At 38.1% G+C, this 19,431-nt stretch overlaps 1 protein-coding gene across 3 annotated transcripts in view; it reads right to left on the minus strand.

Annotated features, from left to right (window-relative positions):
* Window positions 1-19,431, minus strand: part of SREK1IP1 (SREK1 interacting protein 1) — a 58,069-nt gene that overhangs the window by 3,415 nt on the left and 35,223 nt on the right. For all 3 annotated transcript variants that reach the window (XM_082651560.1, XM_082651559.1, XM_082651558.1), the window contains exon 4: window positions 1,775-1,847. In XM_082651560.1, the coding sequence (XP_082507686.1) occupies window positions 1,775-1,847 (73 nt within the window). The remainder of the gene's footprint in view (window positions 1-1,774; window positions 1,848-19,431) is intronic.

Here is a 19,431-nt window from a genome sequence, read left to right on the forward strand (position 1 = left end):
GTCTGTAGAGTGACTCACTGCGAATTCCTTGACTGCCTTCCTTGATCAGGGACTCTCAACCTCCCCCCGTTTCTGTAACATTGTGTTCCTTCCTTTTCCTTGTCCATCTTCTCAGACTCTGGCCATCTCCTGAGCTTATTTTCTCATGTATTCTCTTGCACTCTCTTCAACTCTTTTCTCAACTCTTGCCTACTTTCCTGTTTAAAGACCTGCTTGACCTCTACATTCTAACCAGCGCTGCTTCTCTGCCTGCACTTTTTTCTTTGGCTTTCTGGACCTGGGTTCTCTTTAAGGCAGAATGTTACACTTTGGCAGAGCAACCACATCAGGTGGCATTACCTTTGCTAAGTGTACTTAGAAAAGTTCTTTTAATTTCAGGCCCTGTCTGAGGTGGGTGAGGCCCAAGGTAGAGAGGCTTGAGTAAATAATATGTTACTCTAAAATCAGTACATGAAAATTTGGAAGAAAACAGAAAATCTCACTTCTCCTGTAAGCAATCCACATGCTGTGCCAATGCAAATGATTAAACAATACACTCATCAGACTACACAATACACTGAGCTCTACCTTCCTGTGTTAGTTCTTAAACATTATTAACTCCCAACACCTGAAAGTGAGTTAACTTTTCCAATTTATAAAGTAGCTGAGGGTGTTAGAATGTATATATTACATGCTCTATAAAAACCACAAAGTGACAACACCTGATGTGCAGAACCTGCTGTCAGAGAACTAAGGTCCAAGCTAGATATTACTACCTGCTAAATGCCCTAAAAAGTGTCTATATGTACATGTTTATTCTAGTGTAAATGAAAGTGCACTCATGAACCAAGGAAGAAGTTGCCTCTTAAGTCTTTTGATCAATTTCTTTAACCAGTTTTTGTTAAAAGAGTTGATAGTAAAAATTCATAGGTGGCTGATGAGAATTCTGAAAGATCTGAAGGTATTTTTAGCATGACAAATGAGTACATAAATCCTATTAATAAATTAATTTCTTAGCCATGGCAATGATATTTTAAGAATACAAATATTTAAGCTCCAAATTCATACATATGAGGACAAAATATATATGTGAAGAATTTAGACATACATCCAATTAAAAACTTAACTTATGTTCTAAAACTTAAAAATTCTAGAATACAAATAGAATACATAAAAGAAGTGGGTGGAAATGTCATGAAGAACCTAGGGGTAAGACAGGAATAAAGACACGGACCTACTAGAGAATGGACTTGAGGATATGGGGAGGGGGAAGGGTAAGCTGTGACAAAGCGAGAGAGAGGCATGGACATGTATACACTACCAAATGTAAGGTAGATAGCTAGTGGGAAGCAGCCTCATAGCACAGGGAGATCAGCTCGGTGCTTTGTGATGGCCTGGAGAGGTGGGATAGGGAGGGTGGGAGGGAGGGAGATGCAAGAGGGAAGAGATGGGAACATATGTATATGTATAACTGATTCACTTTGTTATAAAGCAGAAACTAACACACCATTGTAAAGCAATTATACTCTAATAAAGATTAAAAAAAAAAAAAAGCGGGCGGGGCTGTTATTTATTTATACCTTGATTTGCTCCAAAAAAGAAAATTTAAGGTGGCTGAGTGCTGACTTTATTTTTGATTCCTGACATGAAGGATTTTGTTATTTTCAGAAACAACTGAACACCTAACTTTCATTAAGATAATATTAAATTAACTGGACTATAACATGAAAAATAAAATTTTATAATCCATCTAGATCCATAGTCCTGCTTTTTTAAAAAAAATGTTAAAAAATACCTTTTCCTTTTTTTTTTCAACTTGATTTTCTCTTTGCTTTTTGCTTTTTTCTTCTCCTCTTCTTCATTTATTCCTGTGTGTTGAGGGGAAAGAATCAGGTCACCATCAGTTTATATACTAATATGGTATGTATACATTTTTTGATTTTGGTTGTTGGTTGGTGAATTTCACTGTTAGGATACTGCACTTTTTTTGTAACAATGTCCCCTTTCTTGATTATTTTTACTCATTAAAAACATTATAAAAGTACTATATGCTTTTAATACAGATTTCAAATCTACTAAGTACATTAAGTAAAAAATTCAAATATTTCATTTCTAATTCCTAAAGCAAATCAATGTCGACTGTTTGGTGGGTACTATTCCAGGCCTTAAGAAACGAAACAATACAATCATGTATAATTTTAAAAATCTTCTTTTTCAAGCAAAATTAGGATCATGAAATCCTAGGGTCATGGGACAATAACCACATCTAATATTTATGTCGTTGGTATCTCGGAAGGAGAGAATACATACTATTCTCTATCTTGTTTATTAAATACACAATTTGGTGTGTATTCTTCTAAGCTTTCTCTATATATAACCAAATACACACAAACATTCACTTATACAAACATAATTACATGTAAGTCCCGTTTTTATGTCATTTGAAAAATGGATTGTGGCATATAATACATATGTTCCAACTTATTTCTTTCACTTAACACTTTTTTTGATATTCTTTTATTCTAACACCATTTGCTGAAAAGACTATTCTTTCTGTACAGAACTGCCTTTTCACCTCTGTCAAAAATCAACTGAACTTCTGCTTCTAGGAAGATGAAGTAGATGTACTTTTCCTATTCCTCCCATTAAATATAACTACAAACCCCAGACATTACAAAAACAAGCATAAGAAGACTGTAAAAGGTGGAAAGACAGACACTAGCTAGGGATCTTGAAATCCAGAAAACGACACACCGCTGAGTTCCCTGAAATTTCTTTTTGCTTTATATAGCCCAGACTTACAGCTGAAGAAGCCGGCAACCTGGCAATATCAACAGGTGCAGACAAAAATACCCCAACAATAGCCTGCTCTCTCTAGCCAAAGGACCAAGAAAGGGACAGCCTAGTGACAGGAAACTTTTAGATAGTAACTGCCATTTCCAGCCAAACACCACAGAAAAAAATGGGGCACCACCCCCACCCATATTACCAAAGGCTGAGTGAAGAACACAGACTTCCCCCCGTGAGTCTGTGATGAGACATCTCAATCCCCCTTCCTGAGAAGTCTAAGTGGTGAGACAAACTTTCATCCCCACTGACCAGTAATAAGACCTCCATTAACAGTGTCAGTGGAGACCACGCAACGAGCCTGGACTGCCAACCCCACCCAGCAGTAATGAGGCACTCCTCCCCTCCATGCTTAAGTATTGTCAGAAGAGACCTAATGAAAGTCAGTGCTTTCACTGTCACCCAGGGGTAACAAGACTACCCTCACCATGGTGTCAGGGGGCACCACACAGGGAGCTGAAATTCCGACCTTCACCCAGCAGTAAGAAGAAGCCGTGTCCACCTTAGGTTTTGGTAGAGGCTGAGTGGTGAAACTGAACTTTTATTTTCATCTGGCAGGAACAAGTTGGCATCCTCAATTTTCCTTCTGGAGTGGTACCAGAGAAAATCAGATAAAACAAAAGGTTTAAAGAAAAGCCAGAGTTTTATATATGTCCAAATTTCAACTGAAAAGAAATCATCAAATGAAGAACCAGAAAGACCTCTAATTGAATACAAAATTAAGCAACAGATGACAACACCACAATGACAGAAATATTAGAATTATCTGAAAAAGATTTCAATGCAGCCATCATAAAAATGCTTCAATGGGCAACTATGAACATGCTTGAAACAATGAAAAAACAGAAATCCCCAAAGAAATAAAAAAATCCAAAGAAGAGGGCTTCCCTGGTGGCTCAGTGGTTAAGAATCCACCTGCCAATGCAGGGGACACAGGTTTGATCCCTGGTCTGGGAAGATCCCACGTGTCGCGGAGCAACTAAGCCCGTGTGCCACAAATACTAAGCCTGCACTCTACAGCCCGCATGTCACAACTACTGAAGCCCGCACACCTAGAGCCCATGCTCCACAACAAGAGAAGCCATGACAATGAGAAGCCCGTGCACTGCAACAAAGACTAGCCCCTGCTCGTTGCAACTAGAGAAAGCCTGCACACAGCAACAAAGACCCAACACAGCCAAAAATAAAAACAAATAAATTAATTAATTTTAAAAAAATCTAAGAAGAAACAAATAGAAAGTTTAGAACTAAAAATACAATAAACTGAAATTAAAAACTCAGTGGAAGGGCTCAAGAGCAGAATGGAAACACAGAGGAAATAATCACTGAACAGGAAGACAAAACAATATAAATCACCCTATCTGAATGATGGAGAGAAAAAAGACTTAAAAAGAACAGAGCTTCAGAAAGCTGTGGGATAACAGCAAAAGAGCTAATATTTATGTCATTAGAGTCCTGCAAAGCAAGGATAAAGGAGGCTAAAAAAAAAGGTGCTTGAAGAAATAATTGCTGAAAACTTCCTAAATTTGGTAAGACATAAACCTACAAACTCAAAATAAATTCAAAGAAATTCATATCAAGACACATCATAACTAAGCTTCTGAAAACTAATGACAAAGAAAAAATATTGAAAACAGTCAGAGATAAATGATATGTTACTTATAGAAGCAAAACAATTAGAATGAAAGCACATTTCTTATCAGAAAAGATGGAAGCCAGAATGAAGTGGAATCCTGGAATCCTCTACCCAGTGAAAATATTCTTCAAAAATGAAAAGACAGATGGCTTCACAGGCGAATTCTATCAAACGTTTAGAGAACAGCTAACACCCATCCTTCTCAAACTCTTCCAAAATATAGCAGAGGGAGGAATACTCCCAAACTCATGCCACAAGGCCACCATCACTCTGATAACAAAACCAGACAAAGATGTCACAAAGAAAGAACACTACAGGCCAATAACACTGATGGACAGAGATGCAAAAATCCTCAACAAAATACTAGCAAACACAATCCAACAGCACATTAAAAGGATCATACACCATGATTAAGTGGGGCATACCCCAGGGATGCAAGGATTCTTCAATATACGCAAATCAATGTGATACACCATATTAACAAATTGAAGGAGAAAACCCATATAATCATCTCAATAGATGCAGAGAAAGCTTTTGACAAAATTCAACACCCATTTATGATAAAAACTCTCCAGAAAGTAAGCATAGAGGCAACTTACCTCAACATAATAAAGGCCATATATGACAAACCCACAGCTAACATCATCCTCAAGGGTGAAAAACTGAAACCATTTCGACTAAGATCAGGAACAAGAAAACGTTGCCCACTCTCACCACTGTTCTTCAACATAGTTTTGGAAGTCTTAGCCACAGCAATCAGAGAAGAAAAAGAAATAAAAGGAATCCAAATTGGAAAAGAAGAAGTAAAGCTGCCACGGTTTGCACATGACACGATACTATACATAGAGAATCTTAAAGATGCTACCAGAAAACTACTAGAGCTAATCAATGAATTTGGTAAAGTAGCAGGATACAAAATTAATGCACAGAAATCTCTTGCATTCCTATACACTAATGATGAAAAATCTGAAAGTGAAATCAAGAAAACACTCCCATTTACCACTGCAACAAAAAGAATAAAGTATCTAGGAATAAACCTAACTAAGGAGACAAAAGACCTGTATGCAGAAAATTATAAGACAGTGATGAAAGAAATTAAAGATGATACAAATAGATGGAGAGATATACCATGTTCTTGGATTGGTAGAATCAACATTGTGAAAATGACTCTACTACCCAAAGCACTCTACAGATTCAATGCAATCCCTATCAAACTACCACTGGCATTTTTCACAGAACTAGAACAAAAAAATCTCACAATTTGTATGGAAACACAAAAGACCCTGAATAGCCAAAGCAATCTTGAGAAACAAAAACAGAGCTGGAGGAATCAGGCTCCCTGACTACAGACTATACTACAAAGCTACAGTAATTAAGACCGTATGGTACTGGTACAAAAACAGAAATATAGATCAATGGGACAGGATAGAAAGCCCAGAGATAAACCCATGCACATATGGTCACCTTATCTTTGATAAAGGAGGCAAGAATATACAGTGGAGAAAAGACAGCCTCTTAAATAAGTGGTGCTGAGAAAACTGGAGAGCTACATGTAAAAGAATGAAATTAGAACACTCCCTAACACCATACACAAAAATAAACTCAAAATGGATTAAAGAACTAAATGTAAGGCCAGACACTATTAAAGTGTTAGAGGAAAACATAGGCAGAACACTCTATGACATAAATCACAGCAAGATCCTTTTTGACACACCTCCTAGAGAAATGGAAATAAAAACAAAAATAAACAAATGGGACCTAATGAAACTTAAAAGCTTTTGCACAGCAAAGGAAACCATAAGCAAGATGAAAAGACAACTCTCAGAATGGGAGAAAATATTTGTAAATGAAGCAACTGACAAAGGATTAATCTCCAAAATTTACAAGCAGCTCATGCAGCTCAGTATCAAAAAAACAAACAACCCAATCCAAAAATGGGAGGAAGACCTAAATAGAAATTTCTCCAAAGAAGACATACAGATTGCCAACAAACACATGAAAGAATGCTCAACATTATTAATCATTAGAGAAATGCATATCAAAACTACAATGAGATATCACCTCACACAAGTCAGAATGGCCATCATCAAACAATAATGCTGGAGAGGGTGTGGAGAAAAGGGAACCCTCTTGCACTGTTGGTGGGAATGTAAACTGCTACAGCCACTATGGAGAAGGGAGATTCCTTAAAAAACTAAAAATAGAACCATCATATGACCCAGCAATCCCACTACTGGGCATATACCCCGAGAAAAACTTAATTCAAAAAGAGTCATGTACCACAATGTTCACTGCAGCTATATTTACAATAGCCAGGACATGGAAGCAACCTAAGTGTCCATCAACAGACGAATGGATAAACAAGATGTGGCACATATATATACAATGGAATATTACTCAGCCATAAAAAGAGACGAAATTGAGTTATTTGTAGTGAGGTGGATGGACCGAGAGTCTGTCATACAGAGTGAAGTAAGTCAGAAAGAGAAAAACAAATACTGTATGCTAACATATATATATATATGGAATCTAAAAATAAGAAAAATGGTCATGAAGAACCTAGGGGCAAGACGGGAATAGAGACGCAGACCTACTAGAGAATGGACTTGAGGATATGGGGAGGGGGATGGGTAAGCTGGTACAAAGTGAGAGAGAGGCATGGACATATATACACTACCAAATGTAAAATAGATAGCTAGTGGGAAGCAGCCACATAGCACAGGGAGATTAGCTTGGTGTTTTGTGACCACCTAGAGGGGTGGGATAGGGAGGGTGGGAGGGAGGGAGATGCAAGAGGGAAGAGATATGGGGATATATGTACATGTATAACTGATTCACTTTGTTATAAAGCAGAAACTAACACACCATTGTAAAACAATTATACTCCAATAAAGATGTTAAAAAAAATGAAAAGAAATCAAGATGTTCTCAGATAAAGGAAAACTAAAAGAATCTGTCACCAGCAGACATTTCCCAAAAGAATGGCTACAGGAAGATATCTAAAGGAAAGGAAATGTTGTAACATCAAGAAGAAACAACACAGTAAGCAAAAATATGGGTGCAACAGGCTTTCTTTCTTTTGAATTTCTAAATTTTGTTTGAGGGTGGAAGCAAAAACTATAACAGTGTCTGATGTAGTTCTATGTGTATGCAGGGAACATATTGAGGATGACTATAAATGGGAGAGGGTAAAAGTACATAAAGAGAGGTTAGTTTTCTACATTTCACTTGAACTAGTAAAATGACAACACCAGTAGATTATGATAAATTATGTATACATAATGTAATACCTAGAGTAACCATTGAAAATGTTATACAGAACACTACAGAAAAAATTTTAAACATTATGGATATATTCAAAGACACTATAGATACATCAAAATGGAACTGTACAAGTGTTCAAGTGACACTATAGTGAAATCAAAGCACTATAGACAATCCTAAAAAAATACTCCATGGGAACCCACAGAAAGGTAGGGAAAAAAAAGAACAGAGAAATAAAAGAACAGAATAATCAGAAAACAAATAATAAAATGGTAGACTTAAGCCCTAACATATAATTATATTAAACTTCAAAAGAATACCAATGGGGCTTCCCTGGTGGCGCAGTGGTTGAGAATCTGCCTGCTAATGCAGGGGACACGAGTTCGAGCCTTGGTCTGGGAAGATCCCACATGCCACGGAGCTGCTGGGCCCATGAGCCACAACTACTGAGCCTGCGTGTCTGGAGCCTGTGCTCCGCAACAAGGGAGGCCGCGATAGTGAGAGGCCCGCGCACTGCGATGAAGAGTGGCCCCTCGCTTACCACAACTAGAGAAAGCCCTCGCACAGAAATGAAGACCCAACACAGCCAAAAATAAATAAATAAAAATAAACAAAAACAAACAAAAAAAGCCAAGCATTAAAAAAAAAAAATACCAATGAAATTGGCAGAGTGGATCGAGAAATATGACTCATCTACATGCTGTCTATAAGGCTCTCACCTCAAATATAATGATATAGGCACACTGAAAGCAAAAGGACAGAAATGGAGATGTAACACAAACATCAAAGGAAAGCTAGAATGGCTATATTAATATCAGATAAAACAGACTTTAGAACAAAGAAAATAACCAGTGAGAGAGACAGACATTATATAACAATAAAGGGTTCAACCCACTAAGAAGACATAGCAATCCTAAGTGTGTATGTACCAAACAACAGAGTTGAAAAATACATGAAGCAAAAACGATAGACCTGAAGGAAGAAACAGACAAATCCATGATAGCTGGAGACTTCAACATCCTTCTCTCAGCAACTGACAGAAACTACACATAAAGTTAGCAAGGATATAGAAGAACTCAACAACACCATAAATTAACAGAATCTAGGGCTTCCCTGGTGGCACAGTGGTTGAGAGTCCGCCTGCCGATGCAGGGGATATGGGTTCGTAACCCGGTCTGGGAAGATCTCACATGCCGCGGAGTGGCTAGGCCCGTGAGCCATGGCCGCTGAGCCTGTGCGTCTGGAGCCTGTGCTCCGCAACGGAAGAGGCCACAACAGTGAGAGGTCCGCATACCACACAAAAAATAAATAAAAATAAAAATAAAAAAAAAGTTATACATTGTGACCAAGTGTGATTTATTCAAGGGATGCAAGGCTGGTTGAATATTCAAAAATCAATTAATGTAATCCACTGTATTAAGAGGCTAAAGAAGAAAAATTGTAGGATCATATCAACTGATGCAGAAAATGCATTTGGCAAAACCTGACACCCATTCATGATAAAAACTCTTTAAAAATAGGAATAGAGGGAAACTTCCTCAACTTGATAAAGAGCTGCTACCAAAAAAACATACAGCTAACCATTAAGGTCTGTATGGTTTTTTCCCCTAGAAGTGGAATCCAGATAAGAATTCATCTCTCATTGCTCTTTTTCAACATAGTGCTATAAGTTCTAGCCATAACAATAAATCAAGAAAGGAAAACAAAAGGCTTACAGATCAAAATGGAAGAAATAAAACTGTTCTTATTTGCAGATGACATGATGGTTTACATAGAAAATTCCAAAGAATCTACCAAAAACTCCTAGAACTAATCAGTGAGTTTAGCAAAGATAAAAGATAAACATAAAGTCATTTGTACTTCTATATACTTGTAATGAACATGCAGACAACGAAAGAAAAAAAAATTTACAATTTTTCAAAAAAAAATTTATAGGTATAATCCTAAAACTACACCATGCTGAGAAAAGAAATCAAAGATTTAAATAAACAGAGAGACATACTAGATTTATGGGTTGGAAAACTCGACACAGTAAAGGTGTCAATTCTCCCCAAATTGATTAACATGTTTAAGGCAATGCCTATCAAAATTCCAGCAAGATTCTTTGTAGATATAAACATTATTCTAAAATTTATATGGAAGGGAAAAGAAACTAAAATAGTTGAAACAATTTTGAAAAAGAAGAATAAAGTAGAAAAAATCAGTCCCTCCAACTTTGAGACTTATTATATAGCTACATTAATCAAGACGGGGTGGCGGGATAGATACATAGATCAATGGAACATTATAGACAGCCCAGAAACAAACCAACACAAATAGGACCAACTTATTTTTGGCAAGAGCACAAAAGCAATTCAGTGGAAGAAAGATAGCCTTTCAATAAACAGTGCTGGAACAAGTGGTCATTCTTAAGCAAAATACTAAGTGCTCTAAGTTTCACATTTTATTCAATAATCAAATCAAATGGATGATGGACCTAATGTAAAATATAAATCTATAAAAACTTTAGAAAAAAGTAAAGGGAGACCAAGAGACAGGCAAAGAGTTACACTTGAAACCAAAGCACAATCTATAAGAGGAAAAATTAATAAATAGGACTTTATCAAAATTAAAAAACTATTGTTCTGTGAAACACCTATTAAGAGGATGAAAAGAAAAGCTATATATTGGGATAAATATTCGCAAACCAGGCATCTAAAAAAGGACTAGTATCTAACGAGGGGAAGATGGCAAAGTGTAACACGCAGAGATCACCTTCCTCCCCACAGATACACCAGAAATACATCTACACGTGGAACAACTCCTACAGAACACCTACTGAACACTGGCAGACCTCAGACCTCCCAAAACGCAAGAAAGTCCCCACGTACCTGGGTAGGGCAAAAGAAAGAATAAACAGAGACAAAAGGATAGGGACGGGACCTGCACCAGTGGGAGGGAGCTGTGAAGGAGGAAAGGTTTCCACACACTAGGAAGCCCCTTCGCGGGCGGAGACTGCAGGTGGCGGAGGGGGAAGCTTCGGAGCCACGGAGGAGAGCACAGCAACAGGGGTGCAGAGGGCAAAGCGGAGAGATACTCGCACAGAGGATCGGAGCGGACCAGCACTCACCAGCCTGAGAGGTTTGTCTGCTCACCCGCCGGGGCGGGGGGGCTGGGAGCTGAGGCTCGGGCTTTGGTCGGAGAGCAGGGAGAGGACTGGGGTTGGCGGCGTGAACATAGCCTGCAGGGGTTTAATGCACCACGGCTAGCCGGGAGGGAGTCCGGGGAAAAGTCTGGACCTGCCGAAGAGGCAAGAGACTTTTTCTTCCCTCTTTGTTTCCTGGTGCCCAAGGAGAGGGGTTTCCGAACGCTGCTTAAAGGAGCTCCAGAGACAGGCACGAGCCGCGGCTAAAAGCGCGGACCCCAGAGACGGGCATGAGACGCTAAGGCTGCTGCTGCCGCCACCAAGAAGCCTGTGTGCGAGCACAGGTCACTATCAACACCCCCCTTCCGGGGAACCTGTGCAGCCCGCCACTGCCAGGGTCCCGGGACCCAGGGACAACTTCCCCAGGAGAACGCACGGCGCTCCTCAGGCTGGTGCAACGTCACGCTGGCCTCTGCCGCCACAGGTTCGCCATGCACTCCGTGACCCTCCCTACCCCCGGCCTGAGTGAGCCAGCGTCCCCGAAGCAGCTGCTCCTTTAACCCTGTCCTGTCTGAGCGAAGAACAGATGCCCTCCGGTGACCTCCATGCACAGGCGGGGCCAAATACAAAGCTGAGCCCCAGGAGCTGTGACAACAAAGAAGAGAAAGGGAAACCCCTCCCAGCAGCCTCAGAAGCAGCGGATTAAAGCTCCACAATCAACTTGATGTACCCTGCATCTGTGGAATACCTGAATAAACAACGAATCATCCCAAATTGAGGAGGTGGACTTGGAGAGCAAGATTTATGATTTTTTCCCCTTTTCCTTTTTTGTGTGTATGTGTATGCTTCTGTGTGAGATTTTGTCTGTATAGCTTTGCTTTCACCATTTGTCCGAGGGTTCTATCTGTCCGTTTTTTTTCTTTAAAAATTTTTTTTCTTAATTATTTTTTATTCTAATAACTTGATTTTATTTTATCTTACCTTTTTATCTTCTTTCTTTCCTTCCTTCCCTCCTTCCCTCCTCCCTCCCTCCTTCCCTCCTCCCTCCCTCCCTCCCTTCTTCCTTGCTTCCTTCCTTCCTTCCTTCCTTTCTTTCTTCTTTTTCTCCCTTTTATTCTGAGCTGTGTGGACGAAAGGCTCTTGGTGCTGCAGCCAGGACTCAGTGCTGTAACTCTGAGGTGGGAGAGCCAACTTCAGGACACTGGTCCACAAGAGACCTCCCAGCTCCACATAAAATCAAACGGTGAAAATCTCCCAGAGATATCCATCTCAACACCAGCACCCAGCTTCACTCAGCGACCAGCAAGCTACAGTGCTGGACACCCTATGCCAAACAACTAGCAAGACAGGAACAAAACCCCACCCATTAGCAAAGAGGCTGCCTAAAATCATAATAAGTCCACAGACACCCCAAAACACACCACGAGACGTGGACTTGCCTACCAGAAAGACAAGATCCAGCCTCATCTACCAGAACACAGGCACTAATCCTCTCCACCAGGAAGCCTACACAACCCACTGAACCAACCTTAGCCACTGGGGACAGACACCAAAAACAACGGGAACTACGAACCTGCAGCCTGCAAAAAGGAGACCCCAAACACAGTAAGATAAGCAAAATGAGAAGACAGAAAAACACACAGCAGATGAAGAAGCAAGATAAAAACCCACCAGACCTAATAAATGAAAAGGAAATAGGCAGTCTACCTGAAAAAGAATTCAGAATAATGATAGTAAAGATGATCCAAAATCTTGGAAATAGAATAGACAAAATGCAAGAAACATCTAACAAGGACCTAGAAGAACTAAAGATGAAACAAGCAACGATGAACAACACAATAAATGAAATTAAAACTACTCTAAATGGGATCAATAGCAGAATAACTGAGGCAGAAGAACGGATAAGTGACCTGGAAGATAAAATAGTGGAAATAACTAATGCAGAGCAGAATAAAGAAAAAAGTATGAAAAGAACTGAGAACAGTCTCAGAAACCTCTGGGACAACATTAAACGCACCAACATTCGAATTATAGGGGTTCCAGAAGAAGAAAAGAAAGGGACTGAGAAAATATTTGAAGAGATTATAGTTGAAAACTTCCCTAATATGGGAAAGGAAATAGTTAATCAAGTCCAGGAAGCACAGAGAGTCCCATACAGGATAAATCCAAAGGGAAATACGCCAAGACACATATTAATCAAACTGTCAAAAATTAAATACAAAGAAAACATATTAAAAGCAGCAAGGGAAAAACAACAAATAACACACAAGGGAATCCCCATAAGGTTAACAGCTGATCTTTCAGCAGAAACTCTGCAAGCCAGAAGGGACTGGCAGGACATATTTAAAGTGATGAAGGAGAAAAACCTGCAAGGAAGATTACTCTACCCAGCAAGGATCTCATTCAGATTTGATGGAGAAAATAAAACCTTTACAGACAAGCAAAAGCTGAGACAGTTCAGCACCACCAAACCAGCTTTACAACAAATGCTAAAGGAACTTCTCTAGGTAAGAAACACAAGAGAAGGAAAAGACCTACAATCACGAACCCAAAACAATTAAGAAAATGGGAATAGGAACATACATATCGATAATTACCTTAAATGTAAATGGACTAAATGCTCCTACCAAAAGACACAGATTGGCTGAATGGATACAAAAACAAGACCCATATATATGCTGTCTACAAGAGACCCACTTCAGACCTAGAGACACATACAGACTGAAAGTAAGGGGATGGAAAAAGATATTCCATGCAAATGGAAACCAAAAGAAAGCTGGAGTAGCAATTCTCATATCAGACAAAATAGACTTTAAAATAAAGACTATTAGAAGAGACAAAGAAGGACACTACATAATGATCAAGGGATCGATCCAAGAAGAAGATATAACAATTGTAAATATTTATGCACTCAACATAGGAGCACCTCAATACATAAGGCAAATACTAACAGCCATAAAAGGGGAAATCAACAATAACACATTCATAGTAGGGGACTTAAACACCCCACTTTCACCCGTGAACAGATCATCCAAAATGAAAATAAATAAGGAAACACAAGCTTTAAATGATACATTAAACAAGATGGACTTAATTGATATTTATAGGACATTCCATCCAAAAACAACAGAATACACATTTTTCTCAAGTGCTCATGAAACATTCTCCAGGATAGATCATATCTTGGTTCACAAGTCTTGGTAAATTTAAGAAAACTGAAATTGTCTCAAGTATCTGTTCCGACCACAACACTATGAGACTAGATATCAATTACAGGAAAAGATCTGTAAAAAATACAAACACATGGAGGCTAAACAATACACTACTTAATAACGAAGTGATCACTGAAGAAATCAAAGAGGAAATCAAAAAATACCTAGAAACAAATGACAACGGACACCTGACGACCCAAAACCTATGGGATGCAGAAAAAGCAGTTATAAGAGGGAAGTTTATAGCAATACAATCCTACCTTAAGAAACAGGAAACATCTCGAATAAACAACCTAACCTTGCACCTAAAGCAATTAGAGAAAGAAGAACAAAAAAACCCCAAAGTTAGCAGAAGGAAAGAAATAATAAAAATCAGATCAGAAATAAATGAAAAAGAAATGAAGGAAACAATAGCAAAGATCAATAAAACTAAAAGCTAGTTCTTTGAGAAGATAAACAAAATTGATAAACCATTAGCCAGACTCATCAAGAGAAAAAGGGAGAAGGCTCAAATCAATAGAATTAGAAATGAAAAAGGAGAAGTGACACTGCAGAAATACAAAAGATCATGAGCGATTACTAGAAGCAACTCTATGCCAATAAAATGGACAACCTGGAAAAAATGGACAATTCTGAGAAATGCACAACCTGCCAAGACTGAATCAGGAAGAAATAGAAAATATGAACAGACCAATCTCAAGCACTGAAATTGAAACTGTGATTAAAAATCTTCCAAGAAACAAAAGCCCAGGACCAGATGGCTTCACAGGTGAATTCTATCAAACATTTAGGGAACAGCTAACACCTATCCTTCTCAAACTCTTCCAAAATATAGCAGAGGGAGGAACACTCCCAAACTCATTCTACGAGGCCACCATCACCCTGATACCAAAACCAGACAAGGATGTCACAAGGAGACAAAACTACAGGCCAATATCACTGATTAACATAGATGCAAAAATCCTCAACAAAATACTAGAAAACAGAATCCAACAGCACATTAAAAGGATCATACACCATGATCAAGTGGGTTTATTCCAGGAATGCAAGGATTCTTCAATATACGTAAATCAATCAATGTGATACACCATATTAACAAATTGAAGGAGAAAAACCATATGATCATCTCAATAGATGTAGACAAAGCTTTCGACAAAATTCAGCACGCATTTATGATAAAAACCCTGCAGAAAGTAGGCATAGAGGGAACTTTCCTCAGCATAATAAAGGCCATATATGACAAACCCACAGCTAACATCATCCTCAAGGGTGAAAAACTGAAACCATTTCCACTAAGATCAGGAACAAGACAAGGTTGCCCACTCTCACCACTCTTATTCAACATAGCTTTGGAAGTTTAAGCCACAGCAATTAGAGAAGAAAAGGAAATAAAAGGAATCCAAATAGGAAAAGAAGAAGTAAAGCTGTCACTGTTTGCAGATGACACGATACTATACATAGAGAATTCTAAAGATGCTACCAGAAAACTAGAGCTAATCAATGAATTTGGTAAAGTAGCAGGATATAAAATTAATGCACAGAAATCTCTGGCATTCCTATACACTAATGATGAAAAATCTGAAAGTGAAATCAAGAAAACACTCCCATTTACCACTGCAACAAAAAGAATAAAATATCTAGGAATAAACCTACCTAAGGAGACAAAAGACCTGTATGCAGAAAATTATAAGACAGTGATGAAAAAAATTAAAGATGATACAAATAGATGGAGAGATATACCATGTTCTTGGATTGGTAGAATCAACATTGTGAAAATGACTCTACTACCCAAAGCACTCTACAGAGTCAATGCAATCCCTATCAAACTACCACTGGCATTTTTCACAGAACTAGAACAAAAATGCTCACAATTTGTATGGAAACACAAAAGACCCCGAATAGCCAAAGCAACCTTGAGAACAAAAAACGGAGCTGGAGGAATCAGGCTCCCTGACTACAGACTATACTACAAAGCTACAGTAATCAAGACAGTATGGTACTGGCACAAAAACAGAAATATAGATCAATGGGACAGGATAGAAAGCCCAGAGATAAACCCATGCATATATGGTCACCATATCTTTGATAAAGGAGGCAGGAATGTACAGTGGAGAAATGACAGCCTCTTCAATAAGTGGTGCTGGGAAAACTGGAGAGCTACATGTAAAAGAATGCAATTAGAACACTCCCTAACACCATACACAAAAATAAACTCAAAATGGATTAAAGACCTAAATGTAAGGCCAGAAACTATCAGTCTCTTAGAGGAAAACATAGGCAGAACATCTATGACATAAATCACAGCAGGATCCTTTTTGACCCACCTCATAGAGAAATGGAAATAAAAACAAAAATAATCAAATGGGACGTAATGAAACTTCAAAGCTTTTGCACAGCAAAGGATACCATAAACAAGGCCAAAAGACAACCCTCAGAATGGGAGAAAATATTTCCAAATGAAGCAACTGACAAAGGATTAATCTCCAAAATTTACAAGCAGCTCATGCAGCTCAGTATCAAAAAAACAAACAACCCAATCCAAAAATGGGCAGAAAACCTAAATAGATATTTCTCCAAAGAAGATATACAGACTGCCAACAAACACATGAAAGAATGCTCGACATCATTAATCATTAGAGAAATGCAAATCAAAACTACAATGAGATATCATCTCACACCAGTCAGAATGGCCAACATCAAAAAATCTAGAAACAATAAATGCTGGAGAGGGTGTGGAGAAAAGGGAACCCTCTTGCACTGCTGGTGGGAATGTGAATTGGTACAGCCACTATGGAGAACAGTATGGAGGTTCCTTAAAAAACTACAAATAGGACTACCATATGACCCAGAAATCCCACTACTGTGCATATGCCCTCAGAAAACCATAATTCAAAAAGAGTCATGTACCAAAATGTTCATTGCAGCTCTATTTACAATAGCCCCGAGATGGAAACAACCTAAGTGTCCATCATTGGATGAATGGATAAAGAAGATGTGGCAGATATATACCATGAAATAATACTCAGCCATTAAAGGAAACGAAATTGAGCTATTTGTAATGAGGTGCATGGACCTAGAGTCTGTCATACAGAGTGAAGTAAGTCAAAAAGAGAAAGATAAATAGCGTATGCTAACACATATATATGGAATTTAAGAAAAAAAAATGTCAGAAGAACCTAAGGGTAAGACAGGAATAAAGACACAAACCTACTAGAGAATGGACTTGAGGATATGGGGAGGGGGAAGGGTAAGCTGTGACGGGGCGAGAGAGTGGCATGGACATGTATGCACTACCAAATGTAGAACAGATAGCTAGTGGGGAGCAGCCACATAGCACAGAGAGATCAGCTCGGTGCTTTGTGACCACCTGGAGGGGTAGGATAGGGAGGGTGGGAGGGAGGGAGATGGAAGAGCGAAGAGATATGGGAACATATGTATATGTATAACTGATTCACTTTGTTGTAGGGCAGAAACTGACACACCATTGTGAAGCAATTATACTCCAATAATGATGTAAAAAAAAAAAAAGGACTAGTATCTAGAATATGTAAAGAACTGAACATTCAATACTATGAAATAATGTTTAACATTATTAGCCATTGGGGAAATATAAATTAAAACTACATTGAGATGTAATTGTACATCATCAAAAAGCTAAGATTTTTTAAAACTGACAAAATCAAATGCTGGTGAGGATACAGAGAAATGGGGTCACTCATACATGTTTTGGTAGGGATGTAAAATAGTATAGACACTGTGGAAAACAGTTTGGCAGTTTATTAAGAAACTAAATATGCAACTACCATAAAACCCAGCAATTGTACTCTTGGATAATTATCTAATAGAAATAAAGACTTATGTTTATCCAAATCCTGTTGATAGCAGCTTTATTTGTAATAGCCCCAAACTGGAAACAACTCAGATGTCCTTAAATGGGTGAATGCTTAAATTGTGGTATCCATATAATAGACTACTGTTCAATAATAAAAAGGAACAAACTATTTATAAATATAGCAACCTGAGTGAATCTCCAGAGAATTATAGCTAGTGAAAAAAATACAATCTGGAAAAGTATGGTTTCATTTATAAAACATTTCTGAAATTACAGTATTAGAGAAATAGCAAAATTTTGGTTGCCAGAGATTAATTAAGGACAAGAGGAAAGGTATGTCTATAGAAGGGCAATATGAGTGATCCTTGTAGTGTCAGAAATACTGTGTACATTGATTGTATCAAAATCAACGTCCTGGCTGTGATACTGTAATAGAATTTTGGAAGATGAGGGAAACTGGGTAAAGGGAATTCTTTGCATTATTTCTTACAGCTGCATATGAATCTACAATTATCTCAAAAAGTTAAAAAAAATGAATTGGCCATATATGTATGGTGCTATTCATTTATACTAATCAACTTTTATATCAATAGCACATTGTTGGGATTACTTGTAGCTTTACAGAAAGTTCTGAAAGTAGGCTGTGTTAATCTTACCTTTAGCTCTTTTTCAAAGTATTTTGGCTATTCTAGGTTCTTTACATTTCCACAAGAACTTTAGAATTGACTTGTCAGTGTCTAAAACAGCCTGCTTGAATTTGATTGTAATTAGTTTGAATCTATAAATCAAGTTGGAGAGAACTGACATTTTAATTAATTTATTTTTTAAATTTAATTTTTATTTTATATTGATTTACAATGTTGTGTTAGTTTCAGGTGTACAGCAAAGTGATTCAGTTATACATGTAGCCATTCTTTTTCAGATTCTTTTCCCATATAGGTTATTACAGAATACTGAGTAGAGTTCCCTGTGGTATACAGTAGATCCTTGTTGATTATTTATTTTAATATACAGTCGTGTGTATATGTTAGTTCCAAACTCCTAATTTATCTCCCACCCACCTTTCCCCTTTGGTAACCATAAGTATGTTTTCCAAGTCTGTGAGTCTGTTTCTGTTTTGCAAATAAGTTCACCTGTATCATCTTTTTAGATTCCACATATAAGTGATATACATTTTTCTTTGTCTAATTTATTTCACTTAGTATGATAATCTCTAAGTCATCCATTTCGCTGCAAATGGCATTATTTCATTCTTTTTTATGGCAGAGTTACATTCCATTGTATACATGTACCACATCTTCTTTATCCATTCCGCTGTCAATGAACATTTAGGCTGTTTCCATGTCTCAGCTATTGTAAACAGTGCTGCAGTGAACGCTGGGGTGCATGTTTCTTTTCAAATTGTTTTTTTTTCTGGATATATGCCCAGGAGTGGGACTGCTGGATCATGTGGTAGCTCTAGTTTTAGTTTTTTAAGGAACCTCCATACTATTCTCCATAGTGGCTGTACCAATTTACATTCCCACCAACAGTGTAG

This window comes from Grampus griseus (assembly GCF_964374135.1).
Source record: "Grampus griseus genome assembly, chromosome: 3".
NCBI classification, from domain to species: Eukaryota; Metazoa; Chordata; class Mammalia; order Artiodactyla; family Delphinidae; genus Grampus; species Grampus griseus.